The 16,001-nt window shown below is 43.3% G+C and overlaps 1 protein-coding gene across 21 annotated transcripts in view; it reads right to left on the minus strand.

The window, feature by feature from the left end:
* CAMK2G (calcium/calmodulin dependent protein kinase II gamma) overlaps positions 1-16,001 on the minus strand; it is a 118,451-nt gene that overhangs the window by 63,283 nt on the left and 39,167 nt on the right. For all 21 annotated transcript variants that reach the window (XM_077183221.1, XM_054637668.2, XM_054637665.2 and 18 more), the window contains one exon: positions 2,850-2,909. In XM_077183221.1, coding sequence (XP_077039336.1) covers positions 2,850-2,909 — 60 coding nt within the window. The remainder of the gene's footprint in view (positions 1-2,849; positions 2,910-16,001) is intronic.

Here is a 16,001-nt window from a genome sequence, read left to right on the forward strand (position 1 = left end):
GAAACTTGGTGATTACTAACTGCTAATACACATTTTGAGGAAAAAAAAAACCCCACTATATCAGAGCAACGTTTCCCTTCCATGACAAAATAACAAGTCCAAGGAAAATGGAAGCAGCAATGCATGTAGCATCTGGACTTCAGCAAGGCCTCTGACAGCATCTTACATGCTCTTTCCACAAGCAATTCAGAAAAAATGTGTATTCAGAACTAGCTGACAACAGTGTATACAACTCATTGAGAAAAATACTCAAATTTTATCATTGTCAAACTGGAACAATGAATCAAGTGATATCTTCAAGATTTTGACTGGAGTCCAACAGTACTCAACAGTGTTATTAACTAGCTACATGATTCAATATATGGCATTGCTATCAAAGACCATATTCCTGTGGGACCTGAAACCCTTTTACACTATCAGAAGAAAAATCAAAATGGTTTTGACAAATGTGGAGAGGTGAACCCCCAGACCAGATTTCTTCTTTTTTCTGTCTTTTTAAATAAAGATAAAGGTAATATACAGTCAGTTCAATAGGGATTCTCATTTATACAGGAAAAAAAATAAAAATGTGCTTGCCAGAAGTTTTGCAGAAACTAGTCTGGACCAATAATGTGTCAAAAAACAAATGTGCATCAACAATATATTTAAATGAAAGCTTCAAAGGTTGATGTACAAAACAAACATCTTTGGTGGGACAGGTGAAGCAATTCTTTCCCCTCTGGACAACACTGACATGACCTCAGTCACGTCCAATTTTGGGCATCACATTTCTAGAAAGATATGAAGCAACTGGAGAGAGTCCAGAGAAGGAGGAGGGGGAAAAGGGAAAAAAAGGACTGGAGGTCTAGAAAATATGACATATGAGAAAAGATTGAAAGAACTGGGTTTGTTTAGTCTGAAGAAATAGACTAAAAAGAGACATGATAACAGTCTTCAAATATGTAAAAGATTGTTACAAGAAAAAAACTACTTTCCCCAGATACTCCAGATACAACTAGAAACAACAAGCTAAGAAAAGGCAAATTATGTTTTTAATGTTTAACTGACAGAAATTGAAACATTTGAAAGACTGCCACCAGGGGCTGTGAAAGGATTAAAGGTTTTTAAGTACAAACATGCCTGGAACCAGCCAGATATAAAAGATTTTCACAGGATTGCTGAATGAACCATATGACTTCTTGAGGTCTTATTCAATGCACTTTGATTCTGTATTGTAGGCATAAAAATTGATTCCCTTATTTTTATTTGTAAGCACTCATTGAGTTTACAATGACTAGTTCCTTTTCTTAAAAGAAAATCTCTTCTTTCTAGGAAGATGGGAAATTCTCTGAAGAAAATGCAAGGGACCACTGACATTCCCCCAAAGTGTCTTTTCCAAACCACAACAGAACAGAAGACAAGCACTGCCACTCATTACAACTGCAGAATTGAACCAGGAATGTGATACATTTCTCTCTCCATGCTGTTTACTTATAAGAGTGGTTTTCCTGTTGTGTATAAAATTTACTCTGTGAGAGGTTTGTAAAGAAAAGATATAAGAAATTGTAAAAAGGAGAGATTATGGAAGTGAAGTTAAGGTCAAAATATAAAGTGACATCACCTACTAAACTAAGTATAGCAAGTCTTACAGGGCAAATGAAATGCAATAACTAGAGTTTTAGTCAGTCTGAGTACTGCCAAGCAATAAACTTACTGGCTAATATATTCATCAGTGCAAATTACTGCAGAAGGGGGCCCCTGGTCCTCTCAAGCCATACCTATATCACAGCTACACTCAGATGCAAGAAAGCTCTTTCTGATTAAAAGCTGCTGCTAAGGAACTTTGCATTAAGTCAGGTCCTGAGCTTGTGGAAATTGCTTGTTGACCACACATGGAATAGAGTAGAGATGCAAGTCCATGGGGTATGCTCTAAGGCACCTTTCCTCTCCCAGCCTTTCAGAGCAGGAGCAAAGGATTACAAAGCTGAAAGTCAGAAGACCAGAGAGATGCCCTTAAAGTATTATCTCCACTGACTGATTTATGCAAAAGTAATACAAAGTAATACATCATAGTCTTCCCAGGAATTGATATTTAACTGTGGTTTGGTTAAAAGTGGCAGTTTGGTATTTCTTAATGTTTTCTTAAATAAATTAGCTCAAATCAGATTGTAGCTAGGATCCTAGAGGCTTTATTTATTTAAAAAAGCTAAAAAAGAGGATTATTAATGGTCCAAGCTTCCATGGTGCTTTGGAACTAGATAAAAATCCATGCCCCCTCTCTACATTTCAGTAAGTAAGTTAGGTTTTTTTATGTTGTGCCTTATTTTGCCTCCCTCTTTATTTTTAGACAAACTATTCCCTTTGCTCCAGTACTCTTTTGTTTTCCCCCCTTCAACAAAGGCAATTCAGTCTTGGTTCCTTGTTTTCAGAGTAAGTGGCCACTACAATGAGAGGAGCTGAATTATTAGCCCATGCTTGTCTCTGAGTACAGCATTTAAACTGACATGTCAGTAAAGGCCAAGGAGAACAAACAGAGTATGGATGTGGAGAAAACAAACACAACACCTCACTCCCATTGCAGAATGCCAGATGAGCAGACAAGAGTCATGCCTCCCCCAAAGAGCAGGGACAGCTCTGCAGGGGGAGCAGGCAGGAACACTGCACTCTCTGGTGAACGCCTGCGGCAGGATGCTAAGGCATGGGACAGGGTTGGATGCAAAATTTGTCAGAGAGATAAACTACTGAGGTGATTTCAACTTTGACAAGCTGTTGTGAACATTCAGAATACATCTGTTCTCTTACAGCATGCTAGCTGAGTCACACTGCTACTCTTGTCTCACCCCTACCCCTCTGAGCCCAAATAAATTTACCAATATTTGGATGCTTTAGAAGTCGGCAAATTCGAGCTTCACGTTCCAGTTTCTGGTGATCTGAAAGAGAATAAGAAACAAGGTGTTAGGTACCACAACTCTGAATTAAGCTCTTGCTCATATTCAACAGAGAGAGGAACACAGTGACCCAGCAGACATCCTGAAGGCTGAGAACTGCTGGAACATGTCTGTCTCCCAAAACTTCACAGGCATTTCAGGAGAGGGCTATGCAGCTGAGGCTGCACAAGGACTGCTGCTCACACTACAGAGCCAGCACTAAACTGGTATTGCACCCTTTGATTCAAAGTGAGTAGCTGCAGAATGAAAGGCACTGCTCTTCCATCAGCTTCTCAAATATGCAAAGCCAGTTCCAGTGAGACCCTTTCTGGGAGGTATTCTTTCTCCAAGGCTGCAGAGTTGGAGAAAAAGTCTCAGAAGAAATAACACACATGAAATGGGAAAAGGAACTGCTTCCACTCCAAAGAAACGCTGCGAAAGAAGGGCAGAGTAGGAGGGAGAAACACAGCCCCTGCTAGTGCACAGCCATCACATGAAGTAGAGAACTCTGCCAGCTTCAGTGAACTGTAAAGGTAACCATACTTCAGTACCCATGGACAGTCTCGCTGGTGAAATGCTGATCACGCACTTAGGAATCTCCAGGCAAGAAATTCTGCTCAAATGCTAAGTATGCTTATTCCAGCCCAAAGGCAACATCAGTTCAAGCACGACATTCATCTGGATTAAAGAAAAATATCAAGGAGAGTAAAAAATGGTTTCTCTTCCCATGTGTGAGTTCAAGGAAAGGAGAAGGACTTAGAACAACTCTGCCTTTCTCAGCCAAGAAGCAAGGGGCTTTTTAGCCACTGAGACTTTTCACTACAGCAGTGGTAGACTCCTGAATTTACACTACAACAGCTCCTTCTTCTCCTTTGAAATGCTCACAGTGGACAAGCACAGATTGACTGAAAGGAACTGAGGGAGACAAAATATTTTAGGCAGCCCTGGCAGCTGCTAAAATCTAGATGTTTGTGGATGCAGATGCCTAGAACAAGACAAGTAAGAATGTCCAGTCCTTGGACTTCCCATTCCAGCCATCTAAAGAACATAGCAAAGGGAAGTACCCGAACCTGTCCACTCTTGACAATTCCTCTCTAGCAGATCTTCAGCACAGGTGTGACTCTCTATCCCTGTGACACACAGACCTTCACAGGAGTAAGCAGGATCCTTGTCTGGTTGGACTACTCAGCAAATCACTGGCAGGAATGCAGCACCCTTTGATTTATAGGAACCCCACTGGAGACCCACTTCAACAAAGCTGCACTGCACTACTATGCCTGAAAATTGTCTGTTCAGCTACTTGATCTCTGCACCATCTTCCCTTCTCTCTGTAAAGGAGGCTTGGGGCAATTGTTCTCTTCCCCATGAGCAGAAGACTGAGACTGAGCCAAATCTCAGCACAGAACACTTTTCTCTCCCAGGCTGGGAATAGAAGCTCAGGGCATTGCACGATTCCTGTCTTCTTTTCCACTGCTGAACTATAGAAAATGTCCCAATTAATACATTATAGGGCTGAGATGTGCTTACATCCTCATCTGCTATTGTTCAGGGATGGGGGAAGGTAAATTACTCCTTTCATCTCTCCTTCTTTCTCAGTCCTGGAAATTATTGTTGTTGTTGCATATATTTTAGAGTTCTGTGCCAGAACCACTCTCCAATAAAATACGAGGCAGCAAGAAAGCCTGGAGAGCTTCCATGCTCCTGAGGCCTTGGTGCAGTGCAAGCACTTTCTCACCTGCATTAGTTGGAAGGGGTGGGGGTGTCTTTGCTTCCCTTTTAGCAGCATCTCTCAGAAATGAAGTTTTGCAGAACACAGTAGCAAAGTAACAGACAGCGCTGCACTCAGGATAGATTCTTACAGCAGGACAACAGTTTAAGATAAACTATCCACAGTCTGCTTGCGTGCTTTGGCCTTGCAAATTCCCCACTTTCCCTCTCAGCTCTACTTGGAACTCCTACGGAAGGGGATCCTTCACCTGCCCAGATCACGTTGCCCTCGTGCACAGCTATACTTGCTGAGAATCTGCTCCCAAGTACAAGGACACAGAGAAGCAGGCAGCAAAAACAGCTGAGCAAAGGGGGAAGAAGAGGCAAGAGCTCACCACGTGCTATTCAGCTCCCAAGTCCTGACAGTCAGGACAGACAGCTGACAGGAGCAAGGCTCAAACAAAATGACATAACCATCAAAATGCCATGGGAGATGTAAATCAAGAGCAATTGCTCCCCTGAAATCCTACACCGTCGTGCAGAGGGAGGGGAGCTGGCAGGGCAGCTAGTGTTCATGGGCAGCAGCCACACCAGAACTTGTGACAAGAGGTCACCACCCCACACTCCATCCCTCCAGCACCACACAGCCTGGCCGGAGACCAGAGGAGGAGTACAGCACTCCGGTCACAAGGTACAGGAAACTATTTCTGGTCGGGGGGAAAGCATACCACACTCTTCTGTCTCCAGGGCAACAAAACAGGCCAACTCAAGCACAACTCCCAGAGAAAAAGCACACTCCAGCCCTGGGAGCACCAGCCTGCAGCAGTCAGCCGCCACAACTGGGAGCAGCGAAAGGTCAGGCTGGGCGGGTTTCCTGCCGCCTGCCCTACGGGATCACAGCTCCCGTTCCTGCAGCAGCACCAGCACACGGCCCAGCCAGGGCCTTGATAAACACTCCATCCCCAAAGGTCTTCAGCACCTGGTGGCCTTTGGCACGGTGTAAACATTTGACTCTTATCAAATCAGCACCAGAGTCAATTCACTACTTATGGGGAACAACCTGGTACCCAAATGCATAAGGAATAAACACAGAACCTCAATTTTCTACCTTACTCTGTTCTAACAGAGGTTTATTTCCAGCAGGAGACAAAATATCCAATATTTTTTGAGTCCAGCAGAGCAGTGAATGGGTTGGCTTTAACACTTTTCTCATACAGGATCTGTCTGAACTTTAAAATGCAATGTAGTCTTAACTGTATTAAAATAACAATTAAAAGATCCCTTCCTTACCAAGAGCTTGCAAAGAAATAATTTCTCCTCCCTCTGCCCTAAAGAAAAAACTTATTTCTGCAGGTCATTTGTGGAGTGGAGGTGTTTATTCCTAATGCACAGTGAAACTATACCTCATAGCTAACAGGAACACAACAACACATCTGATCTACCTTGCAGGATTCTAGGCCTGGGATGCTAGGTTGGGCCTATTTCTCACCTTTCACAAAACTGTGGCATTCAACCAGTAATTTCCATAATCTGCCTAAAACAAAGTATATCCTTTAGAAAGCATAAAGGTTCACATTCAAGAATACAAGTGATAAATAAAGTCATACACCCACAGAAATTACTGCAAATGTTAGCTCTCCTTCCTGTTAAAATTCGGCACTGCTGTTCCAAGTCTGAATTCATCTACCTCCTGCTTCCAAATATTGGATTTCATTAAGCTCTTTTCCTGCTACGTTACAGAGCTGTCTAGCCCTGAACAATAGCTGATGCTTAAAACTTAAGTACAGGATATTACAAACACTCATCTAATATTCATTTACTGTTTTCCAGCCAAAAAAAAAATCTTGCTATTTGGAAAATTATTCTATCTGCAGTCTGAAGCAATGAGTATCTACACAGACAGGAAAGTGCAGTCTATGTATCTCTTTTGCAGCAAAACTTAAATTGTAAATGCTTAAGAAGATGGTGCTTAAAAAAGGACAAAACTTACTTGTGTTTGATACACAAACTAAAGTGTGAATATCTATTTATCTTTATCAGTCCTTTATATAGTATGATTTTTCTATCTCTGTTCAGCATGCAAACTTACATTTAACTCAAGTACCTTTAACATCATTGCTCTGCAAACATAGCACTGTCACTTCAGTGACATTACTGCTGGATTTCTTTAGAACATACCTGATGAGAAAATGCCTTTTAAAAGAACTGGGATTTCTTTGGGATGGCTTTTGATTTTGATTTACTTAAACAGAAAATAAGAATGGCTGTGTTAGCACACAACACAATATGCAGTCCACTCACTGAGGCAGGACTCTTCATGCACAATGGATGGGCAGAAACGGCTGTAAATCAGCACAATCAGTAAAGTCACTGCTGTAAGAAACTCTAACTGGGAAGGTTAAAACAACAACTCTGCCTGAGTACAGAAGACAGCAGACCAAAACCATCATAGTTAGTCCTGATTTTCCACAATGCATCAAACTTCAGCAGGTCTTGTGGCTAAAGCTCACTCTTTATTTAGTACACCTGCCTTAAGAAAGGAAAAAGATAAAGGAGCAGGGGATAACTTTTAGCAGCCTAAATTTTAGCCACTTTAGTGGAAAGGCAGATTCTTTCCTAAAGCAGTAAAAAGAAGCATCAAGAAAACTAACACTTAGATGTGAATCAGCTCTGTGATAAGAATCTATGTCATGAAGAAAAAAAAAAGTGTTCCTCCCTTTACAAATGCATAATATTTCTATTCTCAACTGGAATATACAATCTGGGTGCTCAATACTGCAGTCCACCTGTCTTCATCCTGCATTAGGATCATGCTCTGTCCTTGCTTACAACTATCATTCCTGTGGGAACACATTCTAGATTACATTTCTGAGAATGGGAAGAGTCCGGAAGAAGAATCAAACTCAAAGCAATAAATTCAGTTTGATTGCTGTCATCATGCCAATTCCGGGAGATAGTCAATTGGTGCCAGCTGCTAAGATACCATTTGAGTTGCTTCAAGACAGAAATCGAATTTACATCAAATACATTTTGTAGTGTGAGACTAGTCTGAACCTTCAGGTTCCTTCATGCTTGTTTAAATTTAAACTTCCTCTCTGAGACATTCCCAGCAAAAGAGAGTTAGCTCCCTCACCCTGCACTTCAAGACACAGACTTTGCCCCATATTCTGTCATTTTTTCCAGCAAGGCTGTACTACAGAACAACTGACATGTCTCAGCATTTGCAACAGGGTAGCAGAGGACACTATGCCATACCAAACCACCACCTTAAACAGGGATACCAGCAAGCCTTAGACTGACACCACTTCCCCATCTGCAGAATTAGTAGAAACAAACATAGAAATCATCCTAGGCCTTAGGAATGACCAGAGGCTCCCATGGATTCAGTATATCCTTTCTGACAGAGCTAGGAGCAGATGCCTAAAAAGAAATGCAAAGAAAATAAGCATATAATGACCCCTTCCTCCCTCCTTTTCATTTCAGTGTTTCTACACTGCCATTTCAAAGACCAGCTAAAATTAATAAATCTGTAGCAGCATACTACTGCCATTGCAGGCAACATTTCTGAAAGCCAGAGTCTGTTTTCTAGCCTCTCAGTGCAGAATGATCCCAGTGCCACCACGTCCCAAGTGCAAGGGCAGAGGGGCTCTCACACCCAAACAGCACCTCCAGCACCTCTGTGGTAGCAACTGTGCAAGAGTCACAAAGTCACCAAGGGGAACACATGTCTGGAGCCACATGTGAGGATGAAAGAGCCAAGCTCCACTCTTCTCAGCCACTGAAAGCTAGAGAAACAAGACAGTGGCAAAATCCTCATCTCTTGCCATCAGCTACAGACAGAAGGAGGAGGTTTAAGTGCCAACATGACACAATAAACAAATATAAGATTTCTTTCAAGAAATGCTGGTAAACATATTTTCTGAAAGCCTTTCCTTCAGTAAAATCACTAACATCAACACCTTGTTGAAAACAACTCCATGTGTAAAAGTGTAATATGACCCCTAACAGTACATATACACACAGATCTTAAAGACAATCCTAAGTCCACACCATTGGTCACAAGCTCTGTTTACACACACCAGTATCTGTGAACCCCTCGGTATTACTGTACAGAGAAACCAAAACAAACAAATTAAAATAAACAACCTACATAAACTTAGCACAGTCTCTACTTTTCTCTTCAAGTAACACAGAAATTAGACTTTGAACACCACAGAGTAGAAATCAAGATGGTTTAAGTAATTCTATTTGTATCTCAAATGAGCACCCTGAAGAGTGGGCCACAGCAATTTATTCTCTTTTCCTGCATTTCATTACCTTGTACTTACCTTGCAAAGATAATCTGACTGAAGGCAGATATTAATATGTATACAACAGTGGCCAAAGCAAAAAAGCTATTAAAAATACCTAGAAGAGAGGAATCTTTTTTAAAAAGTCATAGTGTGCACCTTTGATATTGCACTTTCTACACGTGGTGTCACTCAAAGCTGCCTTTTCTATTCACATGTATATTTCTCAGTTTATCAGCTAACAACTTGTTGAAAATTTTTCTTTGAATTACCCAGCAGGTGGACCTGGTAAAAGAAAGAGAATTCCACTTGTTTTCAACAGGAACACATACCCTGAGTATTACCTACTGCACGCCTTACAAAGCAAACCAGCAGCACACCAATGTGCACGTGAAGAGGAAGTGGGGAGCTTGAGCTCTCGCAGCAACCAGCAACTTTCCAGGAACTTCAAGAATCAAAGGAGGTCAAATTAATGAATCAGCACAGGCTCACTGCTGCAGGTGAGAGTGATCTCTGTCACAATTAATGATGTGAGCAGATTAAGTGTGGTCAAGCCTAACATGCCATTCTTTGCCTACAAAGGCACAGATAAAGCCATATGTGTGTTTCACTATCTCAGAGAGTATGATAACCGGGTTCTGGCAGGTTCTCACCTCCAGAAGATCCCACAGTTTGACCAAAGCCAGCACTGCAAAGCAACACGAAATACAACTGCATGGGCATTCAGGAAGGGGAGGGAGCAAGCACCCCAGCCATCCACTGCAGACATAGTCCTTGGCTTCAAACTTAAGATAAACTCAGAATCTGGGCAAGGGAACTCCTTCTGACCTTTCTACAGCACTCAGGGAAGCATTCTGTGAGCCCCTTCATGAGACATCCCTCCACACCACACACTGCCCCCTCCCCACTAGCCACAGGCTCCTGCGGCCCTGCCCTTCACACTGTTTTAAAAGCTTTACTGTTCCCAGTCTTACTCAGCAAAGTGCAATGAGCCAAGCAAAGCCCAGTGGATTCAGCTGGAAGCCCTGGTGTCAATGCAGCCACTGACAAATGAGCCAGCAGATGACTGCCTTAGGAGAGTGGAGGATACCTGCCTACAGAACAACTGACAGAAGCCAAAGCACCACTGAGACCCAGTTAGAGTCTTCAATAAAATCTGACGTGACATACATGCCATCTCATGCACGAGCCTGTTTGTGGTCCACATTTCTCAGGGCATATCAGTCTCTCTTGCTGGGAAGATAAACATCTCTCCATCTCCCCAGTCATCTTTCCCATGCCACCAGTGGGATATACAAGGCCTGTGCCAACTCTGCTTTATTCTGCTTTATTATCTGTCTTTCCCATCAAATATTTACTTTAGTTGCTAAAAACCAATGAAGAATTTCCAAGAGCCTCTGACTTGAATTTCATTCTTCCTCTTTTTTCCTGCTAACCATCACGTTTATTTCATGTCAACACAATAGAGGCAAGTAATAGAAGGGTACCTTTTCAGGGTTGGTGGTGAATGGGTAGGAAGGAAACGTTTCAGCTCAGAGATTGCCTGCAAAGCTGTGTGCCAGATTAACACCTACAGCCACCAAGTTGGTACCTAGAGTCTGCTGCAATAATTAAGAATTCTACAAACTGACCATTAAAATTACCCATCATTCACCAACTCCACCTGTTCCATTGGCTACTGCAAAGAATGCCATTTCTTGCTTTACGAACTTCTTCCTTGCTCAGGGCGGGATGGAACACAAGGAAAATCAGTGCTGCAGTGGGAGGGCCTGGCAACCATTCCCACAGCAGCAGATTGTAGCTCCCCTCTGAAGGAATACATCCTCCAGCTGACAAGAACAAAAATGCAGCCACCTTCCTCCTAATCTGAAGCAATGAAGATCATCAACCACAAATTCTGTCAGGCTGATAGCAGCACAGCAAAGGGCACAAATATTATCTACTGTGGCCAGGGGGCATTAGTGCACCCATCACAGCCCTGACACAGGAAGAAATGTGGTGCAATTGCACACCCACTAAGAATGGTGTGATTGCCCTGCTGGCCAGCCTGGCACATTGGGGGCATTTGCTTGAAGGTCCCCACTAAGTGTGAGATGAGCATAACAGCTTATTTTAGCTCTTCTTGGGCATATTAGCTTAGTGTAATTTAAAAACTTCCAAAAGCCTATATCCCAGAGAAAAGAAGAACTGTGGGGTACAAACACAACTAGCAAAATGAATGAAGTTTTCCAAACAGAAGACACTGAGCTCCCCAACTGTGAATGGTCAAACAAACTTCCCTTTCTTGCACCAAACCAGAACAAAAATGACTACAACTCTCTGTCATGCACATTTCAGACTGTTTCTTGCAAGAAGACCTTCACTCAGAGTACCTGTGCAGCCCAACTCTCAAAGCCCAGCCCCTCACACCACGTGCAACAGAGCCCTCCCTTTCCTTGTGCCTGCCCCACATGCAGCACGCCCACCTCCTTCCCGGTAAGGCTGTGGTTCAGCACATTCTGCTCCATTTTGCCTCTTGCAGCTTACACTTTCCTCTGCAGCCCCACATCCCCCCCAGTTTCAGCAACTTAGCAGGGAGACATCCTCGTTCCCTCTGATGGCAGCCCCAGCTGCACCCAGGCAGCCCCAGCCCAGCTCTCCCATCCCTAGTTTCCCATCTGCAAGGGCACCATTTTTTAAAAAAAAACTGCATTTTACAAGTAAATCATGTGATCAGCTGCTAGTTTGGGTGCAGAGCCAAGAAACACTCTGGTGTATGGGGGAAGGGAGCTGATGTATTTTTTGTTTCATGTGACCAGCTTACCAGAAACTTCGCTAAGACCAAGAGCAGATCCTCCACCCACACCCCTCCTTTACCACAGCCCCTTCCCCCTGACACTCTCACAGCAGAGCTGCAGAGCAAATGCACAACAGGGGAATCTGGCAGCTCACATGCCTACAGCCAACCATCAAGTCCAAAAAGAGGTGGGACACCAGCTTTGCATCCCAGTGGATCCACTGAAGGCAAACATTCAAGGAGCTCATCTCTCCCACCAAGGTTATGGCTCGCACACAGAGAAAGGGAGAAGTTGTGGCTTAGGAGGTGCTGAGGCAGGAGGCTGCAGCACCAATGCTAACTTGCACAAACACACCACAATATTTGGTTAGAAAGTTGAGGGGGAATGTTTTAGATCCAAGAGGCCAGCTGTAGGATATATGCTTAAATAAAGAGCATCCCAACATGCTCTCACAGAGACATGAGGAGGGGATAAGTGATTTTTAAAAAAAAATCCACAGTCTAAATTTTACATGGGTTCCATATGCTTTCTGCAATGAGATGGACAGGATAATATGCATGGCAGCATCTCTTAGCTCACACAGAGCTGTACAATAATGTATTTCCTTAGGTGCCCTTTAGACACCTCTCTTGAATTGCCCCTAAACCTACACAGCACAAGCAGAGATTTGGGAAAATAGAAATTCTGGCAAATTTCTAAAAAACAGAGAATTAAATGGTGGGGGAAAAAAGTTAGAAAACAAAATATGCTCATAAATTAACAACTACTTCCATAGTATCTTTTTTTGGAGAATCTCTAGGTGTATAACAATTATTTACTCTAAGGCCAGAAAACCCTTGAAGCATGAGGTTTCTTTCTCTACCTTTGAAGAGCTGGAGAAGAAAAGTAGAGGTACTGAAACCAGAGAATGTCAGTGACAAGTCTGTGAACAAACTCAGATCTTTGGAACCTGAGCCTTTCACTATGCTGTTTTTCATCCCTCTGCAGAAAGAGAAATGAAGATAGAAACAATGCAGTTCAGATCTAATGGATTTTGAACACTCAAAGCAAAAATTGATAGGGGCAGCATTAGTACTGCTGTGATACCTCATCATGTCTCACTCTGGGAAGCCTGAAAGCTGACTTCAATGGCATGCTAGGACCTAAAAAATTTTTATTATGAGGTCTGGTGTTCAGAATTGGAAAAAAAATATTTTTCTTTTAAAAAAACACACATTTAGTCTCTTTGGGAACTGCCGCCCAACAAAGACTGCATTGCACTTGACAAGAGCACAGCCTGAAAATAGCTTCGTTCACATGAAAGCTCCAGATTTGGACAATCTGGTGTGCACAACAGCTTTAAAGTGGTCACCCTGTTCCATTACCATGCTTGCTTTCAGATTCTCAGGGAATGAGGCACCTGACTTGCACCTTTTTCCAAAAAAGCAGCTGCTATGCTACAGTTTTGATTTATTCTCTGGCTAAGTTAATTTCTTGTTTTGATCCATGTTTAATGCTCCTGGCTAGATCAGTTTAGATCTTGTTTGCCTGGAGGCATTTAATGCTGCTACATTACCGTAATACCAATTTTAAGGTCATCTACAGCTCCCCCACACCAAGTCTCTTGCTGTGATTTGGATCTAAATTATGTGGTACATTTTGGCATTGAATTGCACGGCACCACATCAAGTCAACAGACACTTACTGAATCTCAAGAGATGGTCAGATTTGCTGATTAACAAACACACCCAGAACATTCTCACTGATGAAGTCCACCCCATCACAAAGAAAGACTGAACAAGAGGGATTGAAACCGTATCCCTCACATTATCTCAGAGAACACAGTTCTGTAAATTGCTGCCTATCTGAGGCAAAAAATGAGAGGGGAAAGGGTGGTTTGTCATATGGAGAAAGAAGATGCAGTGAAACAGTTATTAAAACACTAACACTGATGTCTACAAAGGAACTTTCTCTGTTGAGATTCAGTTTTAATGAGGTGGTGGTTAAGATGTCAAGCCAACGTGTCTGAAGACTAAACCCTCCTTTGTCTACAGAACACATAAATGAGAAGAGTGGCAGAAAAATCTTCTCCACATTACCCACCAGGCAGCCTCAGATTTGACCTAAAAGGAACACTTCTGCCCTCCAAATGTTATTTCCACAAAGAGTTTGAATTTCAAATCCAATAAAGACAGCAGATCATGGTCTTGTCTATGACCAGTGCCTGAGGAGTCTTCACAGTTCAGTATGAGATCTGTGGAGCACAAAGGTGGGCTGTAGACTGCAGCACTCCCTGGTAGAAGAAGCTTCTGAACAGGCACCATTGGCAGCAGACAGCATGGTAAAAAATGTGTCCTTATGCTCACTTTTTTGCCATCTCTACCTGGACAGCTGGTCTAGCAAAATAAGATTTGGGATCTTGCTCATCCTATCACTGAAGCTGCCATCTTTGTTTCAAGGGCAATGCTAGCAAAGGTGATTCCTGCCCCTTCCTAAGCCTCTCTCCTTTTCTTCAGTTCTTCTGTCAAGAAGGGTATCCAAATAGTGCAGTCCTCCAGCACAGCAGTCAGAGGACAACTACAGGTGTATACTGTGAAGATACTGCTGCAGCCTCAGCACAGAAATACATAGCTCACAAGCTCACAGACAGCTGGGGAACGTGGAAAAAAGCAGTATGGCCCATTACCTAAAATAAATAACTAACTAACTAGTCACCTGTGCTGTAGGACTGGTCTCTGCAGCAAAAGAGGTTCCTGGGTTCTGTGACCCAGCAGAGGAGGGGAGCAGTGGCAGAGCAAGCAGCAGTGTTCAGGACTTAGGGACAGCAAGTCTTCCAAGCTGCTTATATCTAACACAGCCAGGATCTGGAGTGACAGCAGCCAGCGGGCAGGAAGGCCTAGAAAGCGTGTCCTCCAGGCCCTGGGAAATGCAAGCATAAACTGTGCTTCTAAAAGAAAAACATTAACGGCACTCGTAGACAGGAAGAGAGACAGGAGACAAAGACAACTAAAGAAGTGTCCAGAGGGAAGACAAAGCCACGTGTATGGAGCATGGGAAGGACAGAGAACCCACCAAAAGAGGCAGCATAAGGAAAATGGGATCATGTGAACTGAGAAGGCCCAACTCAGAGATGTGATTTGTTGGCCTTGGTGAATGGGAGCAAAAGGCAGCACAGTGGATGCCCAGGGCAGGCTGCTCTCCTTCATGGGCCACAACCCTCAGCAGCCTTACTGACCATGTCACCCACAGTTCAACAGAAATTAAGTTTGGCAACTTCTGATTAGTTTAGCAACTGTTTTAATCATAAATGAATCTGTTTTTCATTTTACAATTATTTAAACCATTTCCTGTTCTTCCCACTGTACCCATATTCAGTCCTCCACCACACACTGAAACATGTTTCTCTGTGCTGGACCAAAGCCATAAGACCCTCCAGTCCTCACAGCCAAGGAGGTGCCCAGAGAGGGCACTCAGCCTAACCACAAGAGCCACCATCCAAAACAGTGACCATGCTGCTGGCGGATCAGCTCAGGAAGTTTCTGCCTCCAGCCCATTTGCTTGTTCTCACCTCCTCAGCCAAGTTCAGTGCCAGATCAGCTGTTTGGGTGACAGCCCTACGAGCAGGGAAGGAGAAGAGAGCAGCAAAGGCAATTTTAAGTCTTCTCTGAAGTCAGTTAGCTTTGAAAGCAGTTGATAAAATTAACAACCCCAACAGAAACTGCCCACTGCAAACAGCAACCAAATAAAGCTGCTAGTTCCCAAATGGCTGATGACCAAGGCACAGCTGTGCCGGGTGGGGGAGGAGAGGGGGAAAGCACGCATGAATCCTCGAGTGAGTCACTCACTCCCTGCATCCCTGCTGGCCTAGATAAATGCTGCTGCCAGCCGATGATGGGTGCTGCAAACCGACTCTTAAGCCCACAGCATTCCTGCTGCTCATCTCCTGGTGGGCACAAAGCCTGCACTGAACAGCACCATCTTTGTGCAAGTGGGCAAGCAAGAGAGGTAGTCACAATCACTATTAGGGCTCAGGTGTTCCCATTTGCCTGGGATTGACTTTTATGTCTCTTCTTGCCCTTGCTCCTGCTTTCAGGAATTGTCCCTCAAGGGCTGAGATCTCAGGCAGATGAGGATGCATTATAAAGTTTGCCCATTTAGACAAGGAAAATACTGAAAAAAGTGTGAAAGCAAACAGATGATAAAAATAGCAATAAAGACACTGTGTAGGATGTTGCTCTGAGTCCCTGCACTGGCATTAGTTTGTTTACAGTGCAGGATGCTCACTCGTACCGTCTGAGCAACAAGTCCTAGTGGATCATATCAGAGCTGCCTTACCTTGATGC

The sequence above is a fragment of the Agelaius phoeniceus genome, chromosome 9, assembly GCF_051311805.1.
Source record: "Agelaius phoeniceus isolate bAgePho1 chromosome 9, bAgePho1.hap1, whole genome shotgun sequence".
Lineage (NCBI taxonomy): Eukaryota > Metazoa > Chordata > Aves > Passeriformes > Icteridae > Agelaius > Agelaius phoeniceus.